General features: G+C 33.7%; 1 protein-coding gene across 1 annotated transcript in view; it reads left to right on the top strand.

The window, feature by feature from the left end:
• The window catches only part of Dnaaf6 (dynein axonemal assembly factor 6), a 40,437-nt gene extending 28,787 nt beyond the window's left edge, over positions 1-11,650 (top strand). The window contains exons 6-7 of the mRNA XM_026402661.1: positions 6,098-6,183; positions 11,521-11,650. Of these exons, the coding sequence (XP_026258446.1) occupies positions 6,098-6,183; positions 11,521-11,650 (216 nt within the window). The remainder of the gene's footprint in view (positions 1-6,097; positions 6,184-11,520) is intronic.
• Positions 11,651-15,231: the final 3,581 nt, after the last annotated feature.

Genomic DNA, 15,231 nt, shown 5'->3' with positions numbered 1-15,231 from the left:
AGTTGTTTTCCCCAAACCTCTTTCCCACTTATCATCCTCACAGCAGTAACATTCACCTATTTGCTCAAGCTAAAAATCGAAATCACCCTTCATTCCCTTTTCCTTAATACCTCATATTCAATCCATCAGCAAATCTTACTTGCTCTACCTTCAAAATATATTATAAATCCATCTGGTTTTCATTACAACTGCAACTACTTTCATGTTGTAAACCACCATCATGTCTCACCTGGGCCATTATGATTCTCACTTGACTCATCTCCCTGCTTCAAGTCTTTCATCGCTACAGCCTTTCCAAACAGCCTAAGAGATCCTCTTTCTTTTTAAAAAAAAAATTGAATTTGTTTTTATTTATACATGACAGTAGAATGTAGTATGGCAGATTATACATACATAGAGTATAACTTATCCTATTTAGGATTCCACTCTTGTCGTTGTACATGATGCAGAGTTATCCTTGTCATGTATTAAAATACAAGGCTTGGAAAGTTATGTCTGGTTAATCTATTGTCTTTCCTATCCCTTCTCCCTCCCTTCCCTTTGTCTAATCCAATGGATTTCTATTATTCCTCTCCCTTGTTTTGAGTTAGCATCCACAAATCAGAGAGAACATTCATCCTTTGGATTTTGGGGATTGGCTTATTTCACTTAGCATAATATTCTCCAGTTCCACCCATTTACCAGCAAATATCATTATTTCATTCTTCTTTATGGCTGAGTAATATTCCATTGTGTGTGTGTGTGTGTATGTGTGTGTGTATGCAGTTATTTATATAATTTCAATTTAGGGATCTACCAACTTATAGGTTTTTATTGCTCATGAGAATTTTTATACTTAGTATAGCTGCAGTAGAAAAATATTTTATGTGTTTTTCCATAGCTAAATTATGGAAAATTACTGAAGCAATTCAGAATGAAACTAAACAATTTTTTCTGTTAATCTGAACTTTTAATGTTGTTTAGTTTCAAATGGAAACTCAGGTGATCTTAACTTCTTTCCTAAGAATCAAATATTTTGAGAGCTATTTATGTATTTCTATCAAATAGAAATATATTTTTTAAATATTTATTTTTTAGTTATAGTTGGACACAATACCTTTATTTTATTTATTTATGTTTATGTGGTGCTGAGGATCAAACCCAGAGCCTTCCACGTGCTAGGCGAGCACTCTGCTGCTGAGCCATAATCCCAGCCCTTAAATAGAAATATTTTTACAATATCTATAACCCATACATTAATTTAGGATATCTTCCAAAGAATTAGCCCAAAACTTTCTGTATATCTTTAAGTTTCACTGTAATTTCAATAAATAGTTTCGATTGGCCAAGTAACATATAAGATATTTTAAAATTATTCTTCTCTTCTGGTAGTGACAAAGTGACAGTTCAAGAGGAAATCGAGAATGAATGATCTCCACAGAACACCTCTTATTTAGACTTCTCATGTCAATTTTCACACATCTTGTAATAAGATCAAATATGCTTATCTGAGGAGCTTGGGAGCCTATGTTAATCACTTATAGGTTATAGGAAGATAATCTTTCATGAATCATCTTGTCACATAAATCTTTCATAAGAACAAAAGAATAAATAAGAGATTTAAAACTCAAAGTGATAATCCCACAATAAAGACACCTCCAAAGACTTTGATATAGTGAGCTAGCTCTATTACAAAACATAAAGGATAACAAATGAATGCCTATGGAAATAATTTGTAAGCACTTTGACCTATTTCTGCCTCTTTCAAGGAAAGCCTCAAAGTGAATTTCTTGATAGTAAAAATACTGAGTAGTTTTTTAAATACTTGCCTGAAGAGAAGCTGAATGTGGAAAGGATCTTATAAACCTTAAATTAGTGGACATTGTTCCTGTTAATTTTCATTTACCAGACTTAAAGGCAGATGTTTGGACTCAAGTTAGTCATAACCAGCTTCACTCCTGATATTCTTCCCTCTGTTGGTTATGACTAACCTTCTATATTGAATAGGGCTGACCTGAATAAGCAACAAGATATTACAAAAATGAAAAAGTGTCATTTCTTAGGTTGCATTTTAAAGAGTATTGTTTTTGCTTTGATCTTTGGATCAGTCATTCTGGGGAGAAGATAGTTGTTGAGTCATAAGGCACTCAAGCAACTCCATGAAGAATTTCATGGGATAAAGAGCTGAGGCCTCCTGCCAACAGCCATGTGAAAAAACCGTCAGACTTCTACAACCCCGCCAATATATTGACCACAAATTCAAGAAAAACCCTAAGCCAGACCCACTAAGCTAAGCCACTCCCAAATTCCTGATCCACTGAAAATGTATGAAATAATAACTATTTATTGTTGTTTGAGCCACAAATTTAGGGGTATTTGGTTTTGCAATAATAGGTAAATAGCAGACAATAAATAGCTAGTGACAGAATTAGAATTCAAACCCAAGTCTGACTCCAAAGATTAAGTTCTCAAAAAAGTTGAAAGTCTCACCATGAAAATTTTAGCAGTTTTTCATAGCTTACTTATTAAAATAATTCTTTGAAATGAATTCAATTTGCCATCCACATGAAGAAAAGAACATCAATCCCTTTAATTGTTTGATCAATGGCATCCTGTATTTACTGGTGTTAGTAAATACAATAGTGAAACAAGTTAGGTTTTGAGCACAATCAGAGGTCAATTAATACGAATGTCTATTTTCCATGTATTCACTGAAAGTATAAATTACAAGGAAGTCTGATTTATGTTTCATCGGGGTTTTTTTCTGTTACGATCCCTCATGGAATCTTTTATCTTGTGAGAAAATAATGTGCACCATTCCAACTTATCTGTTCCTTTTCTTGTTTCTTCTCTGAAATTGTTACCGCTGTTTACCGGTGACAAGTCTTTGCTTCCCCAAAGCTGAAGTATAGCACCAGAGAAGCACACAGAGGAAAATTTAGAGTGGAAAGTAGAAGCTTTATTAAGGACAGTAGAAAAGACTTCTCCCCGGAGGAAGAAGGGGACCCAAGATGTGGAATCCCTGGAAGGGGGAGGTCTTCCCTTTTTTATAGCTAAGGTTTACTTTCAGATTTCCAGCATTCCAGTCGCATGCATTTTTGTCTTGTTCTGTTATCTTGAAGTGATGAAATGTAGGTGGGAAGGCCCAAAAGGTGAGGGACTGATGGGCCAGAGGAGTAATCTAGGCAGGAAGGGCCTGGGGCGGCTTTCCATTAGCACCTCCCAGTTTGCTGGAAGCTGCTTCATTAACATTTCCTTAGGATGGGCTCTGGGCCTTGGGAACATTAACATTTCAATTTCCCCAAGAGCTGCTCTACTTTCCTGGGCTCCATTCTCTATAATGGCCTCCATTTTATTTATCTTACTAGATGTTAGACCCAATTTACCTAACTACACTAACTATCTTTAAATCTGGCTTCAAAATCATGTTAGTATCCAATTTTAATTTCCTTAAGGAGAAGGTTAGTGAGTTGTTTCTGAATTACTCTTCACTAGAACCACAGATGATCTCAAGAACCACTTTGAAGTTCTCCCTAAAAACTGCATCTAAATTTCATGTAAATCATAATTACTTTCCTTTCTCAATTGTCATTTCAATCCTGGGTAAATAATATTTTACCTTGAAAGATCTAAGCATTTCAGAGTAAAGAAACAAGTATTTGTATACCTCAATCCAAGTGACATGAGTCAACATGAGTTATTCTTTTACTATCCAACCCAAATGTAATATAATAAAAGTGGGTCAATTTTATACAATAGAATACTCATTTACTTTGAGTCAGAGTGTAAAGGTCGGGTGAACGTCGGAGGAAAAAACCACCAAGAGACTGTCTCATGCAACAGCAAAGGATTTATTGGGGGTCCAGCATGCTGGGGCTCAGAGCTCATTTCAGAGGAGCAGAGAACAAAGAGCCCCAGAGAACAATTTAAGCAGAGTTTATATACATTCTTTGGAGAGGGCAGGGACTTTACATACATCATAGCATCCCTTAGCAAATCATCACATACCGTGTGGGAAAATCAAATAACAACTCTAAAACATGATTAGCACATTCACTAGCGGGAACAGGTCGGGTAGGGGTGATTGGTCAGCACAAAGAAGGGTATACATTCGAACTGATTGGCTTAAGCCCTGAGGTGTATACGTGCACGGTTTCTTTCCAGGAGGGTGGGTTGTTTTTACAGAACAACCAGATAGTCAGGGGAGATTTCAACATACAATGGGCAATTCCGGGAATTGTTTTACTGCCACATGAATTTCAGGTTCTGAATGCAACTTAAAAACTTTACAAACCTTATCCTTTACATTTCAAATTCTTTATCCTTTCAAGAGCACCTCTAACTGCCTCTTTGAGAAATGTTCTATTTCTTTTACTTAAAGCATTTCCAACTATGAAGATATGAAATTTTGAAATATAAATTAGAAAGTAATTGTTTGTTTAATGAAAATATTAACCACATGAAGTATCTAGATAGTAGCAACTCCAGAGCTCTATTTACAAATTTTTGTTTGAATACAGATTCAATTAGGTAGCATACAACTCACAAGTGTATGATGCTACAAAAATGCTTTGCCTACCTTGAGCTTTTTACAAGGAATTCCAATTTGTCCCATTAATTATTTGACATGTATTTCCCACATAACTTGCTACTTTCATTCTGGCCATTCCAGACATGAAATCTCCAAATGTCCAAGATTTCATATCTAGCATATTTTAAACGAGGCTTCATGATTTACCTGAAGCTTAGGTTGCATTTTTCGTTGTTTCGCTGCTTATGGAAACCTTATGCCATATCAGAGAGAGAAAAAAAATCCATCAAAAAAGAGAATGAGTGTAAATTAGAGATGAGACCTTTGTGATAAAATACACAGTCACCATTAGTGACATTTAGTACATTCACAGTGTTGTTCAACCATCACCAATATCTAATCCCAGAATATTTTCTTCAACTCAAAAGGAAACCTCACACCCATTAAGCAGTCCTTCCCCTTTTCTCCATCCTTCCAGTCCCTGGTCCTCCAATCTACTTTCTGTTTCTCTGGTTTAGCCTATTCTGGACAATTCTTAAAAACATATGTTTTGTGCCTGATTTATTTCATTTAGCATGTTTTCAGTGTTTGTCAATATAACAGAACTTCATTCCTTTTATGACTGAATAATATTCCATTGTTGGATATACTACTTTTGTTTATCCATTCATTGGTTAATGCATATTTGGTTTATTTCTGTCTTTTGCCTGTTGTGAATAATGTTGCTATGAACCAAAACATTACGTACATGTTTTCTTTGAGTACCTATTTTCTTTTTTTTTTTTAAAGAGAGAGTGAGAGAGGAGAGAGGAGAGAGAGAGAGAGAGAATTTTTGATATTTATTTTATTTAGTTCTCGGCGGACACAACATCTTTGTTGGTATGTGGTGCTGAGAATCGAACCCGGGCCGCACGCATGCGAGGCGGGCGCGCTACCGCTTGAGCCACAACCCCAGCCCCTGAGTACCTATTTTCAATGCTCTTGTGTATATATAACCGGGAGTGGAATTGCTGGGCCATGTGGTAATTGAGATATGAGACATTTGTAAAAGGAATCTAACTACACCAGAAAGTAGTTCTTTCTGGGAGGTAGAAGTCATACTATTGTTTCTCTTTGTTATGTTAATAACATTTCTGGATTCCTACACCTCCCTAGGAAATTTGAGTTTTTACCTAGAGACTACAAGATGCATCAGCAACCCACACCTAATATGACAACTAAACATTTTCTCAGACAAATTTCCCACTGACATAAAGGTGGTCAAGGGTCCCCACCAAGTCTAGCTGTGCACTTTAAACAATGTAGGTTATAGGAAAGTAACTTCACTGTTTCTATATAACTTTGGAGTCAGATAAACCTTAGTCAAATTACAGGCGGTTATCCTTGAGTCACTCACTTAACCTCTCTGTTTCTCTATCTGTAAAATGGAGCTAAGAATCCTTGCTTGTCAAGATTGATATAAGCAGAGGGCATACTGGCACATAGTTGGCACTTAATAGATATTAGTTTTTCCTTCTTCATATATTATTATACTTTTCAAATTTAGTGCTCTAAGATAACAGTATTTTCCTTCTCATTTTCTCTCAGGTTAAAATTAAACTGCCCAATACAAACCCTTCTGAAATTAAAATTGATATCCAGGAAATGATCATTGATCTTCGGACTCCTAATAAGTGAGTAAAACTTAGAATAATGTATTATAATACTAATGAGTCTTTAGTAGTAAATAATCTTTTTACAAGTATACAAATTATTGTGCCTCACCCCCTAAAATCCTAAGAACTGCAAAATTTCAGTTAATTATTGACCTACATAGTATAAATACAAATGTTTGGAAATAGTTTGATTTTTTCCAATTTGCATTTATATATTTGGAGGGATTGATACTATGAAAATATAATCCTTGACATTCAGATAGTTTATCTTTCAGAAAAAAATAACTGGAAGTGAAAACCCCTTAAGTTTTAAGTCTTACATGTGATGTTTTTGTATAGTGATGGCATATACAAAAAGAAGCAGTATCTTTTAACTTTTCTAATGTTGTAGAGCTGTAAGGTAAAACTTGGATTATGTTCATCTAAAAAAATAAATAAAATTCTTGTCATTAATTACTTAGAACAAAAATTCTAAGAGCTAATGCATCGCTAGATCCTCAGGTTTTATGGACACATTTTAAAATAATATAGATGAAGAATAATTCTGTTAAATGTTTTCATATTCTCAAATATAGTCTTGTTATCACAAGACTTGTTATTTGTTATAGGTACAAATCATGTTGCCAAAACAATACAAAGAGTAAAATTCTGATATAAAGTGTTTCTCATGAAGAATGGATAAATCAGGGCTGGGGATGTGGCTCAAGTGGTAGCGCGCTCGCCTGGCATGCGTGCGGCCCGGGTTCGATCCTCAGCACCACATACCAACAAAGATGTTGTGTCCGCCAAAAACCAAAATAAATAAATAAATAAATATTAAAAAAAAAAAAGAATGGATAAATCAGAGCTGGCGCTGTAGCTCAGTGGCAGAGCACTTGCTTAGCATGTGTAAGGCACTGGGTTTGATCCTCAGCACCACATAAAAATAAATGAATAAGAGAAGAATAATACAAATGGAAGAAATGATTTACAGTAGAGGGGGTAGAGAGAGAAAAGGGGAGGGGAGGGGAGGGGAGGGGAGGGGAGGGGAGGGGATATAGTAGAGAATAGGATAGACAGCAGAATACATCAGACACTAGAATGTCAATATGTAAATCAATGGAAGTGTAACTGATGTGATACAGTAATCTGTATATGGGGTAAAATTGGGAGTTCATAACCTACTTGAATCAAACTGTGAAATATGATATATTAAGAACTATGTAATGTTTTGAATGACCAACAATAAAAAAATAATAATTATGCACACCCCCCAAAAAATGAATAAAATAAAGGCATTCTGTCCATCTACAACTACAAAACAATTTTTTTAAAAAAGAATGGATAAATCAGTACTGTCTCAAAACTAACTCTTTAAAAAGGCAATTGATGGAACCTGGTATGTGTTAGATAAAATATCTAAATATGTCAGTTTTATTCACTTTTCATCTGGATGTATAAAATAGTAAGCACACATTGGTTGTCTGCAGTAGTCCTTTCTCTGTAACTCATAAACATTTCAAACAGAGTCTAAGGAGCAGGCAGTTACTAGTGCATTCTCATTCTTCCATTATCAGTACCTATAATTCTCCTTTGTTGAACTTAAGGATTTAAGAAGATAAAAAGTAGATCTCTCCTAAACAATCTGATGTACATACATAGCTTAATCTTGATTGCTATAATAGATGCATTTAACCCAAAATAATCCACAAAAGAGTATACACCAAATATTTTCTCATTATTTACATCATTTCAAAAAAGTATTTCTCACCAAAAAGTCTCATGTTGTAAAAATTACTTTCACCATTCTTAACATTCACTTCAAAGGAGTATTGTATTTTATACATATGTTTACTCTTCCACACAACCTTGCAAGAAAAGTTGGTTAAGTGAACAGTCAGTCTTCTATAATAGCTGCACACTTGTTAAATGCACACACATATCTACCCACCATGGAGTTAATTTCCGTTTCCCTAGCAGTTCTCACTGTCTCCATCAATCTTTAGGCAGCTGTTCTGGCTATGCTGTCATTTCAGATAGATATCAGAACCCACTAAATGAAAGTCTCACACAGAGGTACTTTTCCACATAGAGTCTGGACTGCACTAGGTCATTTGTATGCTGTACTTATATACTAAATCATATAAATGATATACACAAATGATAAATATTGTGCATACTGTACTTTAATAATAAGTGGTAAGTACAGAGAGGTACTATCTCTTAAGAAAACTTAATTAAGATAGAAGTTAGAAAATAAGTGTGTTTTATCACTTTTCCTAAATATCCAAGCATCCTTTAACATCCATGCTATTATCCATTTTTATTTATTTATTTATTTTTTTGTACTGGGGATTGAACCCAGGGGCACTTTATCACTGAGCTAAATTCCTAGATTATTTATTTTTTTTTTTTGAGACAGGATCTCCTTAGGTTGCGTAGGGTCTCACTAAATTGTTGAGGTTGGCTTTGAACTTTTAATCCTTCTGCCTCAGCCTCCTGAGTCACTGGAATTTCAGGCATGTGCCCGGGCTGTTATCCAAAATTTTATTATCAGAAATTTGTTTGTTTTTTAGTATATTGATATTCATACATACTTTCTTTAGTTTCTAACTTTTACATCCTGTAACACTATGTTTATTTACTCCAAGAAAAATGTTGTGAGGGCTGGATATGTATCTCAGTGGTAGAATGCTTCCCTAGTATGAGTGAGGCCCTGGGTTTAATCCCTAGTCTTGAAATTCTGGGCTCAAGTGATCCTCCCACCTCAGCCTTCAGGGTAGCTGGAGCTACAGGCACACACCACCACGCTGGGCTACTAAGAAAGATATAAGAGAAAACATTCTTCTTTTCATGTACCTATAAAGCAGAACAAATGAATTTATTTTAATTGAATTGACTAGTGATTTCAATCAAACAATAGTCAATGGTATTAGCATTATCCATAAAGCCCAGATACTTAGCATTATAAAACCAAACATAATAGTTTATTGAATTCTTCATTTTTTTCCCAGTTGGTCACTCTGGCATGTATATCCCCAACATGGAATAGATAGAAGAGAGAAAGGATGGGGAAAATGAGGTAGTTTCCCAGAATCTTCAACCATCATCTTAACATGAGGTTTCATTGTATTTTTTTTTAAAGTGAATTCTTAGAGCCTCCTAAATGAACACTTTAAATGTACATTATAAAGACATATAATCTAATTTTTGGTCAAGTGCTGCTTTAGATTATTCATGCTTTTGCTGTGCTCCTTTAATTCAGATTAATTGAGAATTAACTGATGTTCAAAGATACTTTACCTAAAAAATTTCTAAATGGAATAGTAGAATTGCAACTCAAGTATTTCTGCAATTTCTTTGAAAATAGCATATCTCCTACAGGAAAGCTTAAAAATGCCACATTTTAAAAAATATAAAACTCTATTGTTTATGAACAGAACAAGATTGTCCTTTATTTAAATATCTTCCAAGCAACATCAATTTAAACTGTCTAATATAAATCTCAGCATGCAAGTCTCTAAAGTTGAGTTTACACTATAGATTTTTTTGTTTGTACTTTCATATATTATTTTTGCACTTAGTTTCTAATGAAAATTAACACTGGATGATCATTTGATTAGTGCCTAAACTATAGCATCTTAAAAAGCAAATATATTATCAATATAATGGCAGTGGGTTTGGGTTTAAATGTTCATTCATATTTTATAGTACCATTCTATGGTAATCATTCAAAATGTGATTTGGTGTTCACCTGAATATTTGTTTTTCATTCATTTATTTATTCATTCAACAAACATTTATAGTCTGCCAGATACTAGGGGAGCACCACATTGCTGTCTTTCAATGAATTATACATTATAAGTATTTGTATGATTTTCATTTTATTTAAATACAAATCTCTGTACAGATATTAGACAATAAAACAAACTAGATAAAAATACCTCCCTTCTACTAAGAGCTTAAACAACTTTCATGATTCTGTTGTTCAAAATTTTAGTATGTGAGGCCATACTACTCAGGACAAGACAGAAATGCAGGAATAGATGGATCATTCCAATGGCCACTAACTGTCTTTGGAATTTATTTCTCTCTGGACAGAGAAGTGCACATTATCATTGGAACTCCTTCTTGAGCTAATTTATAGATGTCTTTTAGTGCAATGAAGCTACCACATTAAGCTTTGCCTTCTTTTTAAAGTGAATATATTATCATTTATAGAATATGAGATGAAGCAAATCTAACTCTGGCACAAACTATATTTTAAACAGCTTTAAAGGATGGACTCTTAAGTGTTTTGTGTACTTACTGATTTGAGATGCCAAATATTACAAGAGGCATTAAAATACTTTAGCATTTAATTACTTCAGGTAGAAAGAACTGTTTCTGGTACCCTGTCTGAAATGGAGCAAGAGTCACAGAAAATTACTCTTAGAAATGTGTAATAAATACTTTTAACAAGCCCAGTCCCCTGAACATAGGTCTTTGCAAATGAGGGAAGAAATACTAGTTCTCTATTCACGTATCCAAGAAGTGCCCCTTAAAAAAAATGTCAGAATCCTTTACAGATTTGTGTCTAAAAAATCTTTTCTGTCCACTTTTTGTAGAGACACTCATGCCTTCTGTAATGAGAATGTGAGGTAACAAGTGTTTTAGGCATTTAATTTTCTTCTGATACCAGTGTGTGCTGAACCCATGCATAATTCAGATTCATACCACTAGGACAGAATTATGGATGTCTCATCCCAGCAATGCATCTAAAGCATACAACTACCAGCAACTGAGCCATAAACCACAAAATAAACCCAACAATCTATCAGAGTGAATTTTTGTCAATGTGTAGCAGAAAGAATCAGAAGCAAGCAGAGAAAAGTACTTTCATTGATCTGGTATTGAAATAATTCCAAACCTGATTTTCAAAAGCTAAACCTGTATTAGAATCTCAACCTAAAGCTGTTTTAGCAGAAGTGTTATAGAACTATTCCAATTTTCAGATTTGTATCAGTCAGCCAATTCTATCTTCACATAAATATGACTGGCAACAGATCTGTCCAACAAACTTAAGGTTGCATGGTTCTACTTCTATTCTTATAAACATTGCCTGAGATGATGTTTATACAATGCAATATGAGGTCAGTTTTTTAAAAGAGAAGGAGTAAAAAAATCTGACTGAATTTTTAAGCCCCCAAATAGTATACTGTGGTACTTGGCATATTTTTGATCCAGTATTTGTACTGTCTAAATATTAGTGGGGATTTTTTTGGAGGGGGTTTAAAAATATTCTAGTGGTATATATTGCTTTCTATTGCTTTATTGAAAGTGATATATCACTTTAAGAATCTAATTCTAGGTTTTTATTTTATATTATATTTTTAGGAAGCTGTTGGTGACTCTTCCCCAGCCTGTGGAATGCAGTAGTGCTAAAGCATTCTATATTTTGGAGACTGAGACACTTGAAGTCACCATGACTATGCAAAGAGAGTTGGATTTTATTAATTTCTTTTGAAACTGCATGAATAGGTGAAAAATTGGTAATATGTCATTGATAAAAATTAAAAGACTGAAAATTTTGGTTAATGTTTTCTATATTGTCCCATTATTCTGACATGTTTTAAATGGCTGATATACAATTCTAGTGATATTCTGATCATTACCAGTCATTTCTCTTACTCTGTTAGGAAACGTTGTTTTCTCATATTAATGAGCTATTCTATATTCTATATTACTGAATTGAATAATTACAGTTTAACCAATTAGATTACTATTAGTTTAGATTACTACATGATCAATTACATAACAAATATGATGGCAAAACAGTTTCCACTTAGTTCAGGAATATGAAGAACTTAAGCCAATTAATTAGGTCATTATTATCATCAGACAAATTCATTTGGTTGCCTTTTCATTGATTTGATCAAATGATTTACAGTGTTCTGTCTAGGCTCTCAATATTATTCTGTAATATACAGATGACAGGATATTGGCCAAATTATATTGTTATACTGTGTGCATGTACAAATATATAACAACAAATCCCACCATTATGTACAAGTATAATGCACCAATAAAAATGTGGAAAAATACAGGTAACAAAGGATTATAAATAATTTGGGGATGTGGCTCAAGCGGTAGCGTGCTCGCCTGGCATGCGTGCGGCCCGGGTTCGATCCTCAGCACCACATACAAAGATGTTGTGTCCGCCAAATACTAAAAAATAAATATTAAAAAAATAATAATTTGAAGCATCATACCAGACATATATTTACTTGAATAAGCAATACTCTTGAGCCTACAGCATTGTTTGACTTCCCTAGTAATGCTTTCAGTGCTTGGATACTTAAGTCAAAAAAATTCTTAAGGGTGTAGCTCAGTGGTAAGCATGGTCTTAGCTTATGCTAGGCCTGGGATTCAGTCCCTATCACCAAAAAATTACATACTTGGTCTGCAATAGTAGTTGACAGCCATGCCTTTTGGCATACTATGTTTCTATTTAGTCAACCGAAATCCTTGACATTTAAACAGAATATTGTAAAAAAAAATGCACATTTACAGATCCTGTTCTCTCATTTCCTATCTTTCTTCTTAATTGGACATGCCTATTTTTATGAACTGTCTATTCTATATTATTGCATGAATTTGTTTCATAATTGTTTTTAAATAAATTATATTTTTTACACTGGTATTACTAGACCTTACACATCATTATAGAACCATGGAATTAGTGCTGGGGTTGTGGCTCAGTGGTAGAGCGCCCGCCTAGCATGTGCAAAGTGCTGGGTTCTATCCTTAGCACCACATAAAAATAAATGAAAAAAAAGGTATTGTATCCAACTACAACTAAAAAAAAATATTTTTTTAAAAAAAGAACTGTGGAATTAGCTGGGGGTAACTTTTGAAAGAAATGAACAACTAAATATCGCTTCCATGTGAACTATTAAGGGATAAATACTCAAAAAGATTTTCTAGAGTTAATTATGTATATAACTATCAAACGTCTAGTTTGTGACTTGATTAAATAGAAGGATCAGACTGAGATTTTAGAAAAAGTGATTAGATTAAAAACTAAACTAAGAGATTTTGACATGTAAACTACCACCATGACTTTTTTCTGTGGGGGAAAGAGTTGGAAAGAGATGGAAACTAATGTTTGTGAATGTGAATGTCCATGATGTAACAGAACCAAAATAATGTTACAGAACCTAAAGTGCAGACTACTTTGGTTTCCTTAGCCTCTTTTTTAAAAGGGTGTATTTTAAGAATTTTAGATTATAACCTAAATTGTATACTCTGGGGCAAGTATAACCAATATTTTTCTTTTCTAGGAAAAAAAAAGTCAAGTCAGTTGAAAATGTATCTCTTTTTCCTATATAGTTGCCCTAATTACAAAGACCACTATTACACAAGCCTACTGAATGTGTACAAGTTGTTTCTGGAAGATAAGATAGAGTATATTCAGGCGAACTTGAATTGGGTTCTTGGTTATGTCCTGTTGTATCAATTATTTAATGAAACAGAACTTCAAGAATAATGAAATGTGATTCAGTAATTTACACCCCTCTAGAAATCATCCTACTTCACTGTCCTTGGCCTTAGGAGGAAAAACTACAGTAGTTATATTGTGATTTCATTTTTAAGCTAATTCACAACACTTTTCTCGTTTGAAAAGGAATAGTCCACTAAATCAAATGCAGAAAAGACAGTACAAGAGGAACTTTACCTTGTCAGCACTTTTCAGTAAATCTGAGCCATTACCAGAACTGTTAATTAAAACCACAGTTGTGGCATAGCATAGCTTATATATGCTTCTCCTTCATGAACTTCCTCACCTTACTTTTTGGTTCCAGAATCTCCAGTAGCTGTTATGGGGATTTATCTTTATTCACTCATTCACTCATTTATACATTCTTTCAAGAAATATCCACTGAGTACTTAGCACATGCTTGACAAAGTAATAGGTGCTGAGGCTGTATAAATGAGCAAACCAGATGTGGTCCCTGCCCTCATGAGAAGACAGTTTTAGCAAGGAAGACAAGTAATAACCAAATAAAAACATAAACATATATTTCCAAGTTATTATTACTGCTGTGAAGACAAAGAATGGGTACTTTGAGACTATTTCTCATAGAAACCAAACCTAGTCTGAGAAAGGGAAGTAGAAAAGGCTTCTTTAAAAATTTAACATTTCAGCTAATAAATGAAGAATACCTAGGTAAAGAAGGCATTTCAGGAAGGAAAGCAATAAGACTTCTAGTAGGTACAAAGGATAGCAAATGTGAAGACCCAGGGTGGAAAGAACATGGAGAACTCTAGGCTAGAGTAGAGTGAACCTGGGGGAATGTGAATGGAGGTAAGTAAGGTTAGAAAATTAGGCTGTAACAGTATCTTATAGAATCTTTTAGGCTAAGGTTAGTAATTGAACTTTATTCTCAGTGCTTGGGGAAGAGAATATATTAGGAAGCAATAATTGTAAAAAAAAAAAAAGCAGACCAATTAGAAGGTTATTGCAATAGCTCAGGCAATTTATTATTCCATGTGTTATTCTAAATAAAATTTATTCTTGATTTTTCTAGTTAGAAAAAAAATACACGATGATAACACTGAAGCAGGAAACTTTAACAATATAGAAAAACCCTTAAAATAAAACAAAACTAGAAAATACCTATAAGCTAGTGCCTGTTTCCAGTTTGTTTTTCCCAATGCATACCATAGATACTTTTTCTTAAATGGGATGATATTTAGCACAAACTGGTTATATAACCTACTTTTTAAAATTTCCAAGTGCATTCATTTTCAATTATCATTTGTTCCTGAATTCTAATTTTATTGCATTGTAGTAAAACAGTGTGGTAAATGATCTATGAGTATTTTTTAAAAATGAACATTCTATAATTGTTAATACAGAATTCTGTATATGTCAATTCAAGTACTTTCTAAATTGTATTGTTCAAATTTCTTACATTCTTGTTAATTTTTGGTCTGCTTTTTCAACATGGAAAGGTATATTACAATTTACCACTGATTATAGATATACCAGTTTCTTTTTGTAATTCTATCAATTTGTGGGGCTGTATTTTTAGGTAGTGAGAT

Source organism: Urocitellus parryii, chromosome X, assembly GCF_045843805.1.
Source record: "Urocitellus parryii isolate mUroPar1 chromosome X, mUroPar1.hap1, whole genome shotgun sequence".
NCBI classification, from domain to species: Eukaryota; Metazoa; Chordata; class Mammalia; order Rodentia; family Sciuridae; genus Urocitellus; species Urocitellus parryii.
The sequence above is the reverse complement of the archived record's forward strand: the minus strand, read 5'-3'. Positions and strand labels throughout refer to the sequence as shown.